The sequence below is a fragment of the Carcharhinus amblyrhynchos genome, chromosome 10, assembly GCF_965287045.1.
Source record: "Carcharhinus amblyrhynchos chromosome 10, sCarAmb.v2.hapA, whole genome shotgun sequence".
NCBI lineage: Eukaryota > Metazoa > Chordata > Chondrichthyes > Carcharhiniformes > Carcharhinidae > Carcharhinus > Carcharhinus amblyrhynchos.
In genome coordinates, this window is record NC_137333.1 from 108,530,226 (window position 1) to 108,548,410 (window position 18,185).

Below are 18,185 nucleotides of genomic sequence, written 5' to 3' on the forward strand. Positions count from 1 at the left end.
ATCTAAACCTCTAATCATCTTATATGTTTCAATAAGGTCCCCTCTTAGCCTCCTTCTTTCTAACGAAAACAACCTCAAATCCCTCAGTCTCTCCTCATAGGACCTCCCCTCCATACCAGGCAACATCCTGGTAAACCTCCTCTGCACCCTCTCCAAAGCCTCCACATCCTTCCTATAATGTGGGGACCAGAACTGCACACAATACTCCAAGTGCGGACGCACCAGAGTTTTGTACAGTTGCAACATGACGCTGCGGCTCCTAAATTCAATCCCCCTACCAATAAACGCCAAGACACCGTATGCCTTCCTAACAACCCTATCTACTTGATTCCCAACTTTCAGGGATCTATGTACACATACACCTAGATCCCTCTGTTCATCCACACTATTCAGAGTCCTACCATTAGCCCTATACTCTACACATCCGTTATTCCTGCTAAAGTGAATCACCTCACACTTTTCCGCATTAAACTTCATCCTCCACCTCTCGGCCCAGCTCTGCAACTTGTCCAAGTCTCCCTGTAGACTAAGACACCCTTCCTCACAATTTACCACACCTCCGACTTTGGTGTCATCAGCAAATTTACTAATCCACCCAGCTATACCCTCATCCAGATCATTTATAAAAATTACAAACAGCAGTGGCCCCAAAACAGATCCTTGAGGCACACCACTCGTAACTGAACTCCATGTCGAATACTTACCATCAACCACCACCCTCTGTCTCCTATCCCCCAGCCAATTTCCTAAATCACCCTCAATCCCATACATCTGCAATTTCTGCAGAAGGCTTCCATGGTGAACCTTATCAAACGCCTTACTAAAGTCCATATATACCACGTCAACTGCCTTACCCCCATCCACCTCTTTGGTCACTTTCTCAAAAAACTCAATAAGGTTAGTAAGGCACGACCTACCCTCCACAAAACCATGCTGACTATCTCTAATCATTTCATTACTCTCCAAATAACTATAAATCCTATCCCTAATAATTTTTTCTAAAACCTTGCCCACAACAGAAGTAAGACTCACCGGTCTATAATTCCCGGAGAAGTCTCTGTTCCCCTTCTTAAACAACGGGACAACATTCGCTAACCTCCAATCTTCTGGCACTATACCGGTGACCAACGACGACCTGAAGATCAGAGCCAGAGGCTCTGCAATCTCCTCCCTTGCCTCCCAGAGAATCCTAGGGTAAATCCCGTCTGGCCCGGGGACTTATCTATTTTCAAACCCTCAAGAATAACTAGCACATCCTCCTTATCAACTGCAATACTGTCCAGTTTACAACCCTGTAACCCAGTGTTCTCCACAGCTACATTTATGTCCCCCTGCGTGAACACCGAAGAGAAATATTGGTTCAGTGCCTCACTAATCTCCTCCGGTTCCACACATAAATTCCCACTGCTGTCTCTAACTGGCCCTAATCTTGCCCTAACCAACCTTTTGTTCTTAACATATCTATAGAATGCTTTAGGATTCTCCTTAATCCTATCAGCCAAAGTCTTCTCATGTCCTCTTTTAGCCCTTCTTAACTCTCTCTTTAACTCCCTCCTAGCCAATCTAAAGCTCTCTAGTGCACTATCTGAGCCCTCAAGTCTCATCCGGACATAAGCCTCCTTTTTCTTTTTAACCAGCGAATCAACTTTCCTAGTGCACCACGGTTCCCTAGCTCGACCAATTCCTCCTTGCCTGACAGGGACATACATATCAAGGACTCGCAGTAGCTGCTCCTTGAAAAAACTCCACATTTCGGACGTTCCCAGACCCTGTAGTCTCCTAGTCCAACCTATGCTTCCTAATTCTCTCCTAATAGCCTCATAATTACCCTTCCCCCAGCTAAAACTACTGACCCGAGGTTCCTGCCTATCCCTTTCCATCACTAAGGTGAACGTAACCGAATTGTGGTCACTATCACCAAAATGCGCCCCAACTTCCAAGTCTAACACTTGGTCTGGCTCATTTCCCAGCACCAAATCCAATATAGCCTCACCTCTAGTTGGCCTATCAACATACTGAGTCAAGAAACCCTCCTGCATGCTTTGTACAAAAACTGACCCCTCTAATGAGCTAGAGCTATAGCAATTCCAATCAATATTAGTAAAGTTAAAGTCCCCCATAACAATTACCCTATTACTTTCACTCCTATCCAGGATCGTCTCTGCAATCCTTTCCTCAACCTCTCTAGAACTTTTAGGAGGTCTATAAAAGACTCCCAACAGGGTGACCTCTCCTATTTCTAACCTCAGCCCATACCACCTCAACAGACAAGTCCTCATCAAACTTCCTCTCTGACACCGTGATACAATCCTTGACTAATAATGCTACCCCTCCCCCCCTTCTACCTCCTTCTCTACTCCTACTGAAGCATTTGAACCCCGGAACCTGCAACAACCATTCCTGTCCCTGCTCTATCCATGTCTCTGAAATGGCCACAACATCAAAGTCCCAGGTACTGATCCACGCTGCAAGTTCATCCACTTTATTGCAAATACTCCTTGCATTAAAGTATACACATTTCAAACCCTGCTCCGCTTCACCCCCACGATGCCGTGCATTGCAGTCCCCATCTATGCCCCCCTCACTTTCATCCCTGCTACTCAGGACCCCACCTCCCCTCTGAATAGTTTCTATGGCTATGACTCATTTTTCACTCCCTCACCCTGCAATATAAATATCTCCCACTTTACATGCCTTTTAGCTTTGACAAAGGGTCATCTGGACTCGAAACATCACTTTTCTCTCCTGACAGATGCTGCCAGACCAGCTGAGATTTTCCAGTGTTTTGGCTTTTGGTTTTATTTTCTGCTCTATGTTCTAACTCACACCCTTGATTGGCAAACTGTAAATTTGTGCTATTTACAATCTTTCCGTTCCTGCAATCTACAGATCTTTAAAACACAATTTTAATGTTGCCTTACTTTTCTCAGTTAATTATCCAACCTTCCCTTGGCTCCTTGCTGTGTGGAATTGGGTCAATTATGAAGAAAATCAAACGGAGTAACTTTGAGCTCAGTGTTTGGAATTGGGATTGATTTACAAAGAAATACGCCATGTCCTTCCTCAGTGCCCCCAAAGACAGGCTCACCAATTAAAGTCCCTCACTGCCAATTAGATTCAGACAAACTGACAATCACTGTACTCAGCCAAGCACGGATGAGGTAGTTACCTGTTTGGAACTAAATAAGGTTGAAAGAGTGCAGAGAAGGTTCATAAGGATGTTGCTGGGACTTGAGAAGCTGAGTTACAGAGAGAAGTTGAATAGGTTAGGACTTTATTCCCTGGAGCATAGCAGAATGAGGGGAGATTTGATAGAGGTGTACAAGATTTTGATGGGTATAGATAGAGTGAATGCAAGCAGGCTTTTTCCACTGAGGCTAGGGGAGAAAAAAACCAGAGGGCATGGGTTAAAGGTGAAAGGAGAAAAGCTTAAAGGGAATATTAGGGGGGGCTTCTTCATGCAGAGAGTGGTGGGAGTGTGGAATGAGCTGCTGGATAAAGTGGTAAATGTGGGGTCACTTTTAACATTTAAGAAAAACTTGGACGGGTTCATGGATGAGAGGGGTGTGGAGGGATATGGTTCAAGTGCAGGTCAGTGGGACTAGGCAAAAAATGGTTCAGCACAGACAAGAAGGGCTGAAAGGCCTGTTTCGGAGCTGTAATTTTCTATGGTTCTAACTACATCACAGGGGCTGCACAGTAGCACAGTGGTTAGCACTGCTCCCTCATAGCGCCAGAGACCCAGGTTCGATTCCCAGCCTGGGTCACTGTCTGAGTGGAGTTTGCACATTCTCCCCGTGTCTGCGTGGGTTTCCTCTGGGTGCTCCCCACGGTCTGAAAGACGTGCTGGTTAGGTACATTGACCCAAACAGGCGCCTGAGTGTGGAAACTTGGGGAATTTCACAGGAACTTAATTGTAGTGTTAATGTAAGCCTTACTTATGACTAATAAATGAACTTTAAAATAAATAAACTTTATCAGTAGGATTGCACCTGGGAAAGATCCGAACATTGAGAAGCATCAGTCAGGGGGCAGTCCAGCCGCCGGTGCCTGATGGGAGTTGTAGTTCTGACATGGAGTCATACAGCGCGGAAAAGGACCTTCGGCCCATCGACATGTTCAGCAGATGTTGGTGCCCAGTCTTTGGAAGTTTGAATTTGAGAATCTCTGAGGGGGAGTGTGGATGGGGCTGAAATTGGAGGTGCAAACCTGTAAATCCAGCTCCCGGTGTCAGGAATCAGCACTGCAGGCAATTCACCCCATCCACCCCCACCTTCACCCACTGACCCCCACCCCCCCACTACCCCTTTCACAGGGAACTGTGTGTTTCATTGTTAATCCACCCTGCTTAATGTTTTTATTTGAAAAAAAAGCCTCTGCCAGTTGCCATGGTCACCGTAAATGGGAGATGTGGAATATTAATGAAGTCGCTGAATAAACTAACCTCCCCTAATGAAGTGACTGTTTTGTCAAAGGGAATCACACAGTCAGTCACTCACGTGTTGACAATGGGATATTTTTTGTTTCTGAACAGGAATTCTTCTTGCCGTGGCCTGTTGAACACACTGAGAGCAGAAACTGGCTGTGTTGCAGCAGACACTGTGACAGCTGGGCCCTGACACCCACACTCTGACTGAATACTGAGCTGTACCCACAGGCTACAGATCTCCAGCAGCTGACAGACCAGACAGTTATGGAGAGTAATGTGGCCTTGCAGTGCCAATACTAACCGCAGGGAAGAAGCTAAACTTCAGACTGAAAGGAATGCAACAGCAAAGGAAAATGGACAATGTCCAGTTAAAAACGGAGGGAAGCTGGGAGGAAGGGTGATGTGAGTGAGGAGATGATCTGTGGCTTGTCAAAGTGCAGGGCCAAGAGAAAGGGCAAGAAGTAAGGGCAGAAATTGAATGCACAAATGCGCGTGGTGCATTTGATGGAGATGACAATGATACGGTGACACAGCGGTTTGCATTGCTGCCTCACAGTGCCAGGGACCCGGGGCAGCACGGTGACACAGTGATTCACACTGCTGTCTCACACTGCCAGGGACCCGGGGCAGCACGGTGACACAGTGATTCACACTGCTGTCTCACACTGCCAGGGACCCGGGGCAGCACGGTGACACAGTGATTCACACTGCTGTCTCACAGTGCCAGGGACCCGGGGCAGCACGGTGACACAGTGATTAGCACTGCTGTCTCATAGTGCCAGGGACCCGGGGCAGCACGGTGACACAGTGATTCACACTGCTGTCTCACAGTGCCAGGGACCCAGGGCAGCACGGTGACACAGTGATTCACACTGCTGTCTCACAGTGCCAGGGACCCTGGGCAGCACGGTGACACAGTGATTAGCACTGCTGTCTCACAGTGCCAGGGACCCAGGGCAGCACGGTGACACAGTGATTCACACTGCTGTCTCACAGTGCCAGGGACCCGGGGCAGCACGGTGACACAGTGATTAGCACTGTTGTCTCGCAGTGCCAGGGACCCGGGGCAGCACGGTGACACAGTGATTAGCATTGCTGTCTCACAGTGCCAGGGACCCGGGGCAGCACGGTGACACAGTGATTAGCACTGTTGTCTCGCAGTGCCAGGGACCCGGGGCAGCACGGTGACACAGTGATTAGCATTGCTGTCTCACAGTGCCAGGGACCCGGGGCAGCACGGTGACACAGTGATTCACACTGCTGTCTCACAGTGCCAGGGACCCGGGGCAGCACGGTGACACAGTGATTAGCACTGCTGTCTCACAGTGCCAGGGACCCGGGGCAGCACGGTGACACAGTGATTCACACTGCTGTCTCACAGTGCCAGGGACCCGGGGCAGCACGGTGACACAGTGATTAGCATTGCTGTCTCACAGTGCCAGGGACCCAGGGCAGCACGGTGACACAGTGATTCACACTGCTGTCTCACAGTGCCAGGGACCCGGGGCAGCACGGTGACACAGTGATTCACACTGCTGTCTCACAGTGCCAGGGACCCGGGGCAGCACGGTGACACAGTGATTCACACTGCTGTCTCACAGTGCCAGGGACCCGGGGCAGCACGGTGACACAGTGATTAGCATTGCTGTCTCACAGTGCCAGGGACCCGGGGCAGCACGGTGACACAGTGATTCACACTGCTGTCTCACAGTGCCAGGGACCCGGGGCAGCACGGTGACACAGTGATTCACACTGCTGTCTCACAGTGCCAGGGACCCGGGGCAGCACGGTGACACAGTGATTCACACTGCTGTCTCACAGTGCCAGGGACCCGGGGCAGCACGGTGACACAGTGATTCACACTGCTGTCTCACAGTGCCAGGGACCCGGGGCAGCACGGTGACACAGTGATTAGCACTGCTGTCTCACAGTGCCAGGGACCCGGGGCAGCACGGTGACACGGTGATTCACACTGCTGTCTCACAGTGCCAGGGACCCAGGGCAGCACGGTGACACTGTGATTCACACTGCTGTCTCACAGTGCCAGGGACCCGGGGCAGCACGGTGACACAGTGATTCATACTGCTGTCTCACAGTGCCAGGGACCCGGGGCAGCACGGTGACACAGTGATTCACACTGCTGTCTCACAGTGCCAGGGACCCGGGGCAGCACGGTGACACAGTGATTAGCACTGCTGTCTCACAGTGCCAGGGACCCGGGGCAGCACGGTGACACAGTGATTCACACTGCTGTCTCACAGCGCCAGGGACCCGGGGCAGCACGGTGACACAGTGATTCACACTGCTGTCTCACAGTGCCAGGGACCCGGGGCAGCACGGTGACACAGTGATTCACACTGCTGTCTCACAGTGCCAGGGAGCTGGGTTCAATTCTGGCCTCGAGTCACTGTCTGTGTGGAGTTTGCACATTCTCCACGGGTTTGCATGGATTTCCTCCAGGTGCTCCTGTTTCCTCCCACACTGATTGGCCATGCTAAATTGCCTCTTATTTCCAGGGGATTTGGGGTAAATATGTGGGGTTACAGGGATAGGCCTGGGTGGGATTGTTGTCAGTATAGGGTCAATGGGCCGAATGGCCTCCTTCTGCCATGTAGGGATTGTATTGTATGTGCAATATTGGTTGTGAATGAGGATCGCTCCCTCAGTGAACTTGGCACTCTGTATTTGAAGTGATTCAGCTCTGTTTGTGCTTTCCTTTCTCACTGGTTGGTTTGTCCTGTTTGAATTTTGTTGGACTAGCGGGTGGAAGAGTGTAAGTTGGAATTTGCAGTTTGCAATCCAGCGAGAGCTGTCGCAGCAACACAACCAAACCACTTGGCTCTTTGTGCTCTGATTGGGGGAGAGGCCCCTGATTGGAGGAGAGGCCCCTGATTGGAGGAGAGGCCCCTGATTGGAGGAGAGGCCCCTGATTGGGCGAGAGTCTTGGCTTTGTGAAGATGATGGTGGATGGTTGGAGGGTGCTGAAGGTGCCATTCCTGGATATTTCTCACAGTGCCAGCTTACCCACCTGCAGCATTCCAGCTACTCTCTGCTCAGTTACATCACACACGTTGGCAGGCAGTAAGTCTGCAGTGCTCTCTCCCTGCTGTCAGACCTACTGAGATTTTCCAGCACTTTCTGTTTTTGTGATTCACTTTCTGTTTGTGAGAGTTTTTCTCATGTAATGGTATCCCTGTTACTTTTCTTACACCTTCCCATCCACCCCACAACCCCGCATGTGACTTCAGTGTTGCCGTATGAATTTCCATGAAATGGTGTTCATTTTACCAACATGTGAACAAGTTCCTGAAAGTACTCAGGTTAGGCAACATCTATGATGGAGACAAAGTCCCACCTTCACGTTGAGAATACCCTCCATCATGTTGTGTGTCACTATCACCGTGTTAAACGGGACAGACATCGAACCGATCTAACAACTCCAGACTGGGCATCCATGAGGTGCTGTGGGCCATCAACAGCAGTGGAATTGTACTCAGCACAGTCTGTAACCTCATGGCCCGGTATATCCCCCACTCAACCATTACCATCAAACCAGGGCATCAACCCCGGTTCAATGGAGAGTGCAGGAGGCACGCCAGAAGCAGCACCAGGAATATCTAAAAATGAGGTGAAGGTTCAACACAGGACTACTTGCATACCAAACAGCAAAAACAGCAAGTAATAGACAGAGCTAAGCGATCCCACAATCAATGGATCAGATCTAAGCTCTGCAGTGCTGCCACATCCTGTTGTGAATGGTGGTGGACAATTAAACATTTCATTGGAGGAGGAGGCTCCACAAATATCCCCATCCTCAATGATGGAGGAGTCCAGCACATCAGTACAAAAGATAAGACTGAAGCATTTGCAGCAATCTTCAGCTGGAAGTGTCGAGTGGATGATCCATCTCGGCCTCCTCCAGTGGACCCCAGCATCTCAGATGTCACACTGACTGTGAGGGCTGAATTTTCTCCTCCAGCCTGCGGTGGACGGGACCAGGAAATTTGGAGTGAAACCAAAAAGCTCTCGAAACCCAGTAGTGGAAGAATGTGGAATCACACCCTCACCACTTTCATAGTAGGATGATGGCAAGTCAGATGTCCCATTGAGGCAGTATAACATGGATAAATGTGAGGTTATCCACTTTGGTAGCAATAATAGAAAGACAGATTATTACTTGAATGGGTGTAAATTGAGAGAAGTGGATACTCAGCGAGACCTTGGAGTCCTCGTGCATCAGTCGCTAAAAGCACACAGGTACAGCAGGCAGTAAAGGTAGCAAATGGTATGTTGGCCTTCATAGTAAGAGGATTTGAGTATAGGGATAGAGATGATTTGCTGCAATTGTACAGGGTGTTGGTGAGACCACACCTGGAGTATTGTGTGCAGTTTTGGTGTCCTTACCTGAGGAAGGATGTCCTTGCTATAGAGGGAGCACAGCGAAGGTTTACCAGGCTGATTCCTGGGATGGCAGGTCTGTCATATGAGACTAAGTCAGTTAAGATTATATTCGCTGGAGCTTAAAAGAGTGAGAGGGGATCTCATAGAAACTTATAAAATTCTAACACAATTAGACAGCGTGGATTCATAGGAAAAGGAGTTAGGAGCGACAGTGGGCAATTCAGCCCTTTGAGTCCGCTCTGCCATTCTATATGATCATGGCTGATCTCTGTCTCATCCTAACTTCACTTCCCTGCCTTTCCCCCTTCACCCTTTATCCCATTTTTGTTCAATTGATCTATGTGTGTGTCTCTTTCTTGAATCCATTGATTGATTCTGCACCCACTGCACACTGGGGCAGTGAGTTCCATAGATTTACAATCCTCTGTGAAAAGGTGCTGTTCCTTATCTCTGTTGGATTGAGGTTTCACCAGGGTCACTCAGCTCCTGACCTCATTACAGCCTTGGTTCAAACATGGACAAAAGAGCTAAATTCCAGAGGTGAGGTGAGAGTGACAGCCCTTCACACCAAGACCACAATGGACTGAGTGTGGCATCAAGGAGCCCGAGTGAAACTGGAATCAATGAGAATCAGGGGACAAACTCCCTGCTGGTTGGAGTCATACCGGGTACATAGGAAGATGGTTGTGTTGGTTGGGGGTCAATCATCTCAGCTCCAGGAGATCACAACAGGAATCCCTTAAGGTATGTCCTAAGCCCAACAATCTTCAGCTGCTTCATCAATTACCTTCCTCTTAGCCTTCTTCTCTTCAAGGCAAACATTCCCAACCTCTCCAATCTATTGTAACTGAAGCAGTGTTGAGGGCAGGAACTCAGTGACCCTGGTGGAACCCAAACTGAGCAGGTTATTGCTGAGCAGATGCTGCTTGATCGGACTTCTCCTTCCATTGCTGATGATTGAGAGTAGACACGGTAATTGGCCATACAGAAGAACATAAGAAGTAGGAGCAGGAGTAGGCCATCTAGCCCTTCGAGCCTGCTCCGCCATTCAATAAGATCATGACTGATCTGAAGTGGATCAGTTCCACTTTCCCGCTTTCTCCCCATAACCCTTAATTCCCTTGTCTGTCAAAAACCTATCAACCCATGACATAAATATATTTAGCGAAGTAGCCTCCACCACTTCAACAGGCAGAGAATTCCAGAGATTCACCACCCTTTGAGTGAAGGAGTTCCTCCTCAACTCCGTTCTAAACTGCACCCCCCCCCTTATCTTGAGGCTGTGCCCTCTAGTCCTGCTTACCTTTCTGAGCAGGAAGAATCTCTCTACCTCTACCCTACCCATCCCTTTCATTATCTTATACGTCTCTATAAGATCCCCCCTCATCCTTCTAAACTCCAACGAGTACAGACCCAGTCTATTTAGTCTCTCTTCATAGTCCAATCCCCTCATCTCCGATATCAGCCTAGTGAACCTCCTCTGCATTCCCTCCAAGGCCAAAATATCCTTGCGCAAGTGCGGCGACCAAAACTGCATACAGTACTCCAGCTGCGGCCTCACCAATACCCTGTACAGTTGCAGCAGGACTTCCCTGCATTTATATTCTATCCCTCTCGCTATAAAGGCCAGCATCCCATTCGCCTTCTTGATCACCTGCTGCACCTGCAGACTGGGTTTTTACGATTCGTGCACAAGGACCCCCAGATCCCTCTGCACCGTAGCATGCTGCAGCTTTTCGTCCTTTAAATAGGCCAGGTTGGATTTATCCTGTCTCTTGTGTACACAACATACCAGGGCAATTTTCCACATTGTCAGATAGATGTTAATGTCATAGCTGCACTGGGACAGCTGAGTTAGGGACGGGGAAAATTCTGGAGCAGAAATACCCAGTACTATTGCTGGAATATTGTCAGGGCCCATAGTCTTTGCAGTATCCAGTGTCTTCACTTATGTGGGATGAATCAGATTGCCTGAAAATTAAAAGTCTGGGGCATTGAGTTTAAAAACTGGCAAGTCATGTTACCGATTTGTAGAACCTTAGTTAGACCGCACTTGGAATATAGTGTTCAGTTCTGGCCGCCACACTACCAGAAGGATGTGGAGGCTTTGGAGAGGGTGCAGAAAAGATTTACCAGGATGTTGCCTGGTAAGGAGGGCATTAGCTATGAGGAGAGGTTGGAGAAACTTGATTTGTTCTCACTGGAGCGATGGAGGTTGAGGGGAGACCTGATAGAAGTACAAAGAACAAAGAACAGTACAACATAGGAAACAGGCCCTTCGGCCTTCCAAGCCTGCGCCGCTCAATGGTCCAACTAGACCATTCATTGATATCCCTCCATTCCCAGTCTGCTCATGTGACTATCCAGATAAATCTTAAACGCTCCCAGCGTGTCCGCCTCTACCACCCTGCTTGACAGTGCATTCCAGGCCCCCAACTACCCTCTGTGTAAAATACGTCCCTCTGATATCTGAGTTAAACCTCACCCCCCTCACCTTGAACCTGTGACCCCTCGTGATCATCACCTCCAACCTGGGAAAAAGCTTCCCACTATTCACCCTATCTATACTCTTCATAATTTTATACACCTCTATTAGGTCTCCCCTCATTCTCTGTCTTTCCACGGAGAACAACCCCAGTTTACCCAATCTCTCCTCATAGCTAAGACCCTCCATACCAGGCAACATCCTGGTAAACCTTTTCTATACTCTCTCTAAAGCCTCCACGTCCTTCTGGTAGTGTGGTGACCAGAACTGGACGCCGTACTCCAAATGTGGCCTAACCAACATTCTATACAGCTGTAACATCAGACTCCAGTTTTTATACTCTATACCCTGTCCTATAAAGGCAAGCATGCCAAATGCCTTCTTCACCACCTTCTCCATCTGTGCTGCCACCTTTAAGGATCTGTGGACTTGCACACCCAGGTCCCTCTGTGCGTCTATACTCCTGATGGTTCTGCCATTTATTGTATAGCTCCCCCTGTCAGAGAGTCAGTGCTGAGGGAGTGACAAACACGAGTGGTAACAGGTTCAAGGTGAGGGGGGGCGAGGTTTAACTCAGATATCAGAAGGACGTATTTTACACAAAGGCTGGTGGGGGCCTGGAATGCACTGTCAAGCAGGATGGGGGAGGCGGACACACTGGGATCGGTTAGGACTTACCTGGATAGTCACATGAGCAGACTGGGATGGAGGGATACAGAAAGATGGTCTAGTTCGACCATTGAGCGGCACAGGCTTGGAGGGCCGAAGGGCCTGTTTCCTGTGCTGTATTGTTCTTTGTTCTTAGTGCGGCACTCCCTCAGTACTGAAACTCTGACAGTGCGGCACTCCCTCAGCACTGACCCTCTGACAGTGCGACACTCCCTCAGTACTGAAACTCTGACAGTGCGGCAATCCCTCAGCACTGACCCTCTGACAGTGCGGCACTCCCTCAGCACTCACCCTCTGACAGTGCGGCACTCTCTCAGTACTGACCCTCTGACAGTGCGGCGCTCTCTCAGCACTGACCCTCTGACAGTGCGGCACTCCCTCAGCACTGACCCTCTGACAGTGCGGTGCTCTCTCAGCACTGACCCTCTGACAGTGCGGCACTCCCTCAGCACTGACCCTCTGACAGTGCGGCACTCTCTCAGTACTGACCCTCTGACAGTGCGGCACTCTCTCAGCACTGACCCTCTGACAGTGCGGTGCACCCTCAGTACTGACCCTCTGACAGTGCGGCACTCCCTCAGCACTGACCCTCTGACAGTGCGGCACTCCCTCAGCACTGACCCTCTGACAGTGCGGCTCTCCCTCAGCACTGACCCTCTGACAGTGCGGCACTCCCTCAGTACTGACCCTCTGACAGTGCGGCACTCCCTCAGTACTGACCCTCTGACAGTGCGGCTCTCCCTCAGCACTGACCTTCTGACAGTGCGGCACTCCCTCAGTACTGACCCTCTGACAGTGCGGCACTCCCTCAGTACTGACCCTCTGACAGTGCAGCACTCCCTCAGCACTGACCCTCTGACAGTGCGGCACTCCCTCAGTACTGACCTTCTGACAGTGCGGTGCTCCCCCAGCACTGACCCTCTGACAGTGCAGCACTCCCTCAGCACTGACCCTCTGACAGTGAGACACTCCGTCAGTACTGACCCTCTGACAGTGCGGCACTCCCTCAGCACTGACCCTCTGACAGTGCGGCACTCTCTCAGCACTGACCCTCTGACAGTGCGACACTCCGTCAGTACTGACCCTCTGACAGTGCGGCACTACCTCAGCACTGACCCTCTGACAGTGAGACACTCCGTCAGTACTGACCTTCTGACAGTGCGGCACTCCCTCAGCACTGACCCTCTGACAGTGCGGCACTCTCTCAGCACTGACCCTCTGACAGTGCGACACTCCGTCAGTACTGACCCTCTGACAGTGCGGCACTCCCTCAGCACTGACCCTCTGACAGTGCGACACTCCGTCAGTACTGACCCTCTGACAGTGCGGTGCTCCCCCAGCACTGACCCTCTGACAGTGCAGCGCTCCCTCAGTACTGACCCTCTGACAGTGCGACACTCCGTCAGTACTGACCCTCTGACAGTGCGGCACTCCCTCAGCACTGACCCTCTGACAGTGCGACACTCCGTCAGTACTGACCCTCTGACAGTGCGGTGCTCCCCCAGCACTGACCCTCTGACAGTGCAGCGCTCCCTCAGCACTGACCCTCTGACAGTGCAGCGCTCCCTCAGTACTGACCCTCTGACAGTGCGGAACTCCCTCAGCACTGACCCTCTGACAGTGCGACACTCCGTCAGTACTGACCCTCTGACAGTGCGGAACTCCCTCAGTACTGACCCTCTGACAGTGCGGAACTCCCTCAGCACTGACCCTCTGACAGTGCGGCACTCCCTCAGCACTGACCCTCTGACAGGGCACTATGGCAGTGCTAAGTGAGACAGCAGTAGGAACTGACCGCTGGCTGCAGGAGTTCCGGGTCAATGTGGTACTCACAGTGAGGATGCTTTCACCGACTGACTTCAGAACATCCGACAGTTTTGTGAGCAGCAGCTGGCGAGATGGCACCATGACCATGTGACCCTCAGCTTCAAAATCCAATTTCACCGTCAAGAACGGCACCCGTGATTCGTTTGTTGTCTTCAGACAAGATAAACACAGAACATCGAGCTCTAACAATCCATCAACACATTCTGTTCAAAATCACACCCACTTAACCTCTCCCCTATCACTGACTCTCCCCCCACTCCCCCATGTACACTCTCCCCTATCACTGACTCTCCCCACCCATTCCCCCCTCCCACACCCCCATGTACACTCTCCCCTATCACTGACTCTCCCCACCCATTCCCCCCTCCCACACCCCCATGTACACTCTCCCCTATCACTGACTCTCCCCCCATTCCCCCTCCCACACCCCCATGTACACTCTCCCCATCACTGACTCTCCCCCCATTCCCCCTCCCACACCCCCATGTACACTCTCCCCTATCACTGACTCTCCCCCCCATTCCCCCCCCCACACCCCCATGTACACTCTCCCCTATCACTGACTCTACCCCCCATTCCCCCTCCCACACCCCCATGTACACTCTCCCCTATCACTGACTCTACCCCCCATTCCCCCTCCCACACCCCCATGTACACTCTCCCCTATCACTGACTCTCCCCCCATTCCCCCTCCCACACCCCCATGTACACTCTCCCCTATCACTGACTCTCCCCCCATTCCCCCTCCCACATCCCCATGTACACTCTCCCCTATCACTGACTCTCCCCCCCCATTCCCCCTCCCACACCCCCATGTACACTCTCCCCTATCACTGACTCTCCCCCCCCATTCCCCCTCCCACACCCCCATGTACACTCTCCCCTATCACTGACTCTCCCCCCCCATTCCCCCTCCCACACCCCCATGTACACTCTCCCCTATCACTGACTCTCCCCCCCATTCCCCCTCCCACACCCCCATGTACACTCTCCCCTATCACTGACTCTCCCCCCATTCCCCCTCCCACACCCCCATGTACACTCTCCCCTATCACTGACACTCCCCCCATTCCTTCTCCCACACCCCCATGTACACTCTCCCCTATCACTGACTCTCCCCCCCCATTCCCCCTCCCACACCCCCATGTACACTCTCCCCTATCACTGACTCTCCCCCCATTCCCCCTCCCACACCCCCATGTACACTCTCCCCTATCACTGACACTCCCCCCATTCCTTCTCCCACACCCCCATGTACACTCTCCCCTATCACTGACTCTACCCCCCATTCCCCCTCCCACACCCCCATGTACACTCTCCCCTATCACTGACTCTACCCCCACATTCCCCCTCCCACACCCCCATGTACACTCTCCCCTATCACTGACTCTCCCCCCCATTCCCCCTCTCACACCCCCATGTACACTCTCCCCTATCACTGACTCTCCCCCCCATTCCCCCTCCCACACCCCCATGTACACTCTCCCCTATCACTGACTCTCCCCCCCATTCCCCCTCTCACACCCCCATGTACACTCTCCCCTATCACTGACTCTCCCCCCCATTCCCCCTCTCACACCCCCATGTACACTCTCCCCTATCACTGACTCTCCCCCCCATTCCCCCTCTCACACCCCCATGTACACTCTCCCCTATCACTGACTCTCCCCCCATTCCCCCTCCCACACCCCCATGTACACTCTCCCCTATCACTGACTCTCCCCCCCATTCCCCCTCCCACACCCCCATGTACACTCTCCCCTATCACTGACTCTCCCCCCCATTCCCCCTCCCACACCCCCATGTACACTCTCCCCTATCACTGACTCTCCCCCCCATTCCCCCTCCCACACCTCCATGTACACTCTCCCCTATCACTGACTCTCCCCCCCATTCCCCCTCCCACACCCCCATGTACAGTCTCCCCTAGCACTGACTCTCCCCCCCATTCCTCCTCCCACATCCCCATGTACACTCTCCCCCATCACTGACTCTCCCCCCCCCATTTCACCTCCCACACCCCCATGTACACCTGCTCATTGACTCAGAACTGGGATGGGCATGTCTTGGTGGGGGTGGGTGATTCAGGTCAGGCCTGTTTTCTGGTTGGAGGGGTGATTGGCTCAGGCAATGTCTGCAGTGGTGGGGTTGTACTGGGCTCTGGGTGATGTGTGTGAAGGGTGGTTCAACCTGGGCTCATCTGGTTGAGGCAGTCGTGGCCAGTGAGGCAGGAGTGTGGTGGTTGGAGTTGTGTTGGGTCGAGCAGGTGGGGGTTCGGTTGAAGCCGGGGTGGGGTGGTGGGGGGTGCAGGGAGCGGAGGCCAGGCTGGGATTGGGGCTCGATTTGTGTCGAGGAATGTGAGGTGGCAGTGGAGCATAAGCGGGGAGCTAATGGGGGAAATCCCTTGGGGGTTTGGCGTGTCTTTGGGCGTTGGTCAGTGTTATAGTTATCCAGAAATTAGAAGTGGTTATAATTCTTTGAAGTTTTTCTGGGTAACTCTAACTGTAAGTCAGACTGAACCGCTCCAACTTTCTCATTTATACCACACTTTCAGATGGTTTCCAGCACAGTTCAAAATTCCCTTAGCTGGGAAATTCCAGTATGCAGTGGGAGGGGTGGTATCTCTATGGAACCCCATTCCGGAGGCAAAATGCTCTGGAGCTTGCACGTTATTGGCCAATGGGTCAAATGTTCAAAGGCTTGGTCAACGAAGAAGATTTTAAGAATTGTCTTAAATGTGGAAAGCGAGGTATGGAGGCAGAGAGGTGTCTGGAAAGTGAGGTATGGAGGCAGAGAGGTGTCAGGCAAGTGAGGGAAGGAGCAGAGAGGTATCAGGAAAGCAAGGTAGGGAATAATACATCTTCAGTACAGTGGTTGACCTTGTCTTGGGCCAGTGTGATGAGGTTCTGCATTATCATGTGACTGACAAGACCTCCCAAACACCCCAGACCTGTCTGCCCTCTTGCAGATGTTTTTCAGCCATCTCTTGCTGCACCCGCTGGACGTGCACCGGCTCCTTCAGGAATAGGTGTCAGGAAAGTGAGGTAGGGGCCAGAGAGGTATCGAGAAAGTGAGGTAAAGAGCAGACAGGTGTTGAGAAAACAAGGTAGAGAGCAGAAAGATGTCGGGAAAGCGAGGTAGGAGGTAGAGAGGTATCGAGAAAGTGAGGTAAAGAGCAGAGAGGTGTCAAGGGAATTCCAGAAGTTAGGGCTCATGTAGCTAAAGGCACATATGCCATTGTTAGGAGCAATTAAAATCGGGATATTCATCAGGCCAAATTTAGATGAGCAAATATTATTTCTAATTGATGTTAACGACACAGAGAGACAAAGCATAACATGTCCAAGTTTACTGATCATACCAAGCTAGGTGGAATAGTAATCTGTGGGGTGGACACAGAGATGTTGCAAAGAGACACTGACAGGTTAAGTGAGTGGACAACAAATGTCAGATGCAGAATAAGACAGGGAAGTTATTCACTTTAGTTGGAAGAATAATAAAGCAGAATATTTTCAAAAGGTAGAAACTTGTAAGTGTTGATCTTCAAACTGCTTGTACAAGTTAGCACGTAGCTGCTGTAGGCAATTTGAATGGCCAATGGCATGTTGGCCATTATTGCGAGGGGATTGGAGTACAGGGATAACAAAACCTTACTTGAGATGTACAGGGATTTGGTGCGACCACACCTGGAATATGGTGTGCAGTTTTGGTCTTCACATTTAAGAAAGGATAGACTTGCTTTGGAGGTGGCACAGCAAAGGTTCATTAACCTGGTCCCTGGGATGAGGAGGTTGTCTAATGGTGAGAGGCTGTGTAAATTGGGTTTCTGTTCTCTGGAGTTTAGAATAAAAGGAGATCTCATTGAAATCCACAGGATTCTGAGGGGGTTTGACGGGGAGACACTGAGAGATTGTTTCCACTGGTTGGGAAATCTAGATGTGGAGGTGCCGGCATTGGACTGGGGTAAAAACAGAAAGAAGTCTCACAACACCAGCTTAAAATCGAAGAGGATTATTTGTAGCAAACGCCACTCGGTTTCAGGACATGAAGGAACAGTGTGTTCCGAAAGCTTGTGGCATTTGCTACAAATAAACCTGTTGGATTTTAAGGTGGGTGCTGTGAGACGTATCTCGGGAAATCTAGAAAAGGGGGTGCAGTCTCAGGATAAGGGACTGATCATTTTGGACTGAAATGAGAAGAAATTTCTTTCCTGTTGTGGATCTTTGGAATTTTCTCCCGCAGTGGGTTGTGGATGCTCCATTATTGAATATATTTTAAGCTGAGGGGAGTGGGTGGGAAAATGAAACTGAGGTGAAAGATCAGCTATGATTGTATTGAATGGTGGAACAGGCTCAATGGGTCATGTGTTCAACT

At 50.9% G+C, this 18,185-nt stretch overlaps 1 protein-coding gene across 1 annotated transcript in view; it reads right to left on the reverse strand.

Annotated features, from left to right (window-relative positions):
- Positions 1-18,185, reverse strand: part of LOC145349327 (dynein heavy chain domain-containing protein 1-like) — a 47,120-nt gene that overhangs the window by 4,162 nt on the left and 24,773 nt on the right. Inside the window, exon 7 of the mRNA XM_080197828.1 lies at positions 13,818-13,961. Within this exon, the coding sequence (XP_080053954.1) occupies positions 13,818-13,961 (144 nt within the window). The remainder of the gene's footprint in view (positions 1-13,817; positions 13,962-18,185) is intronic.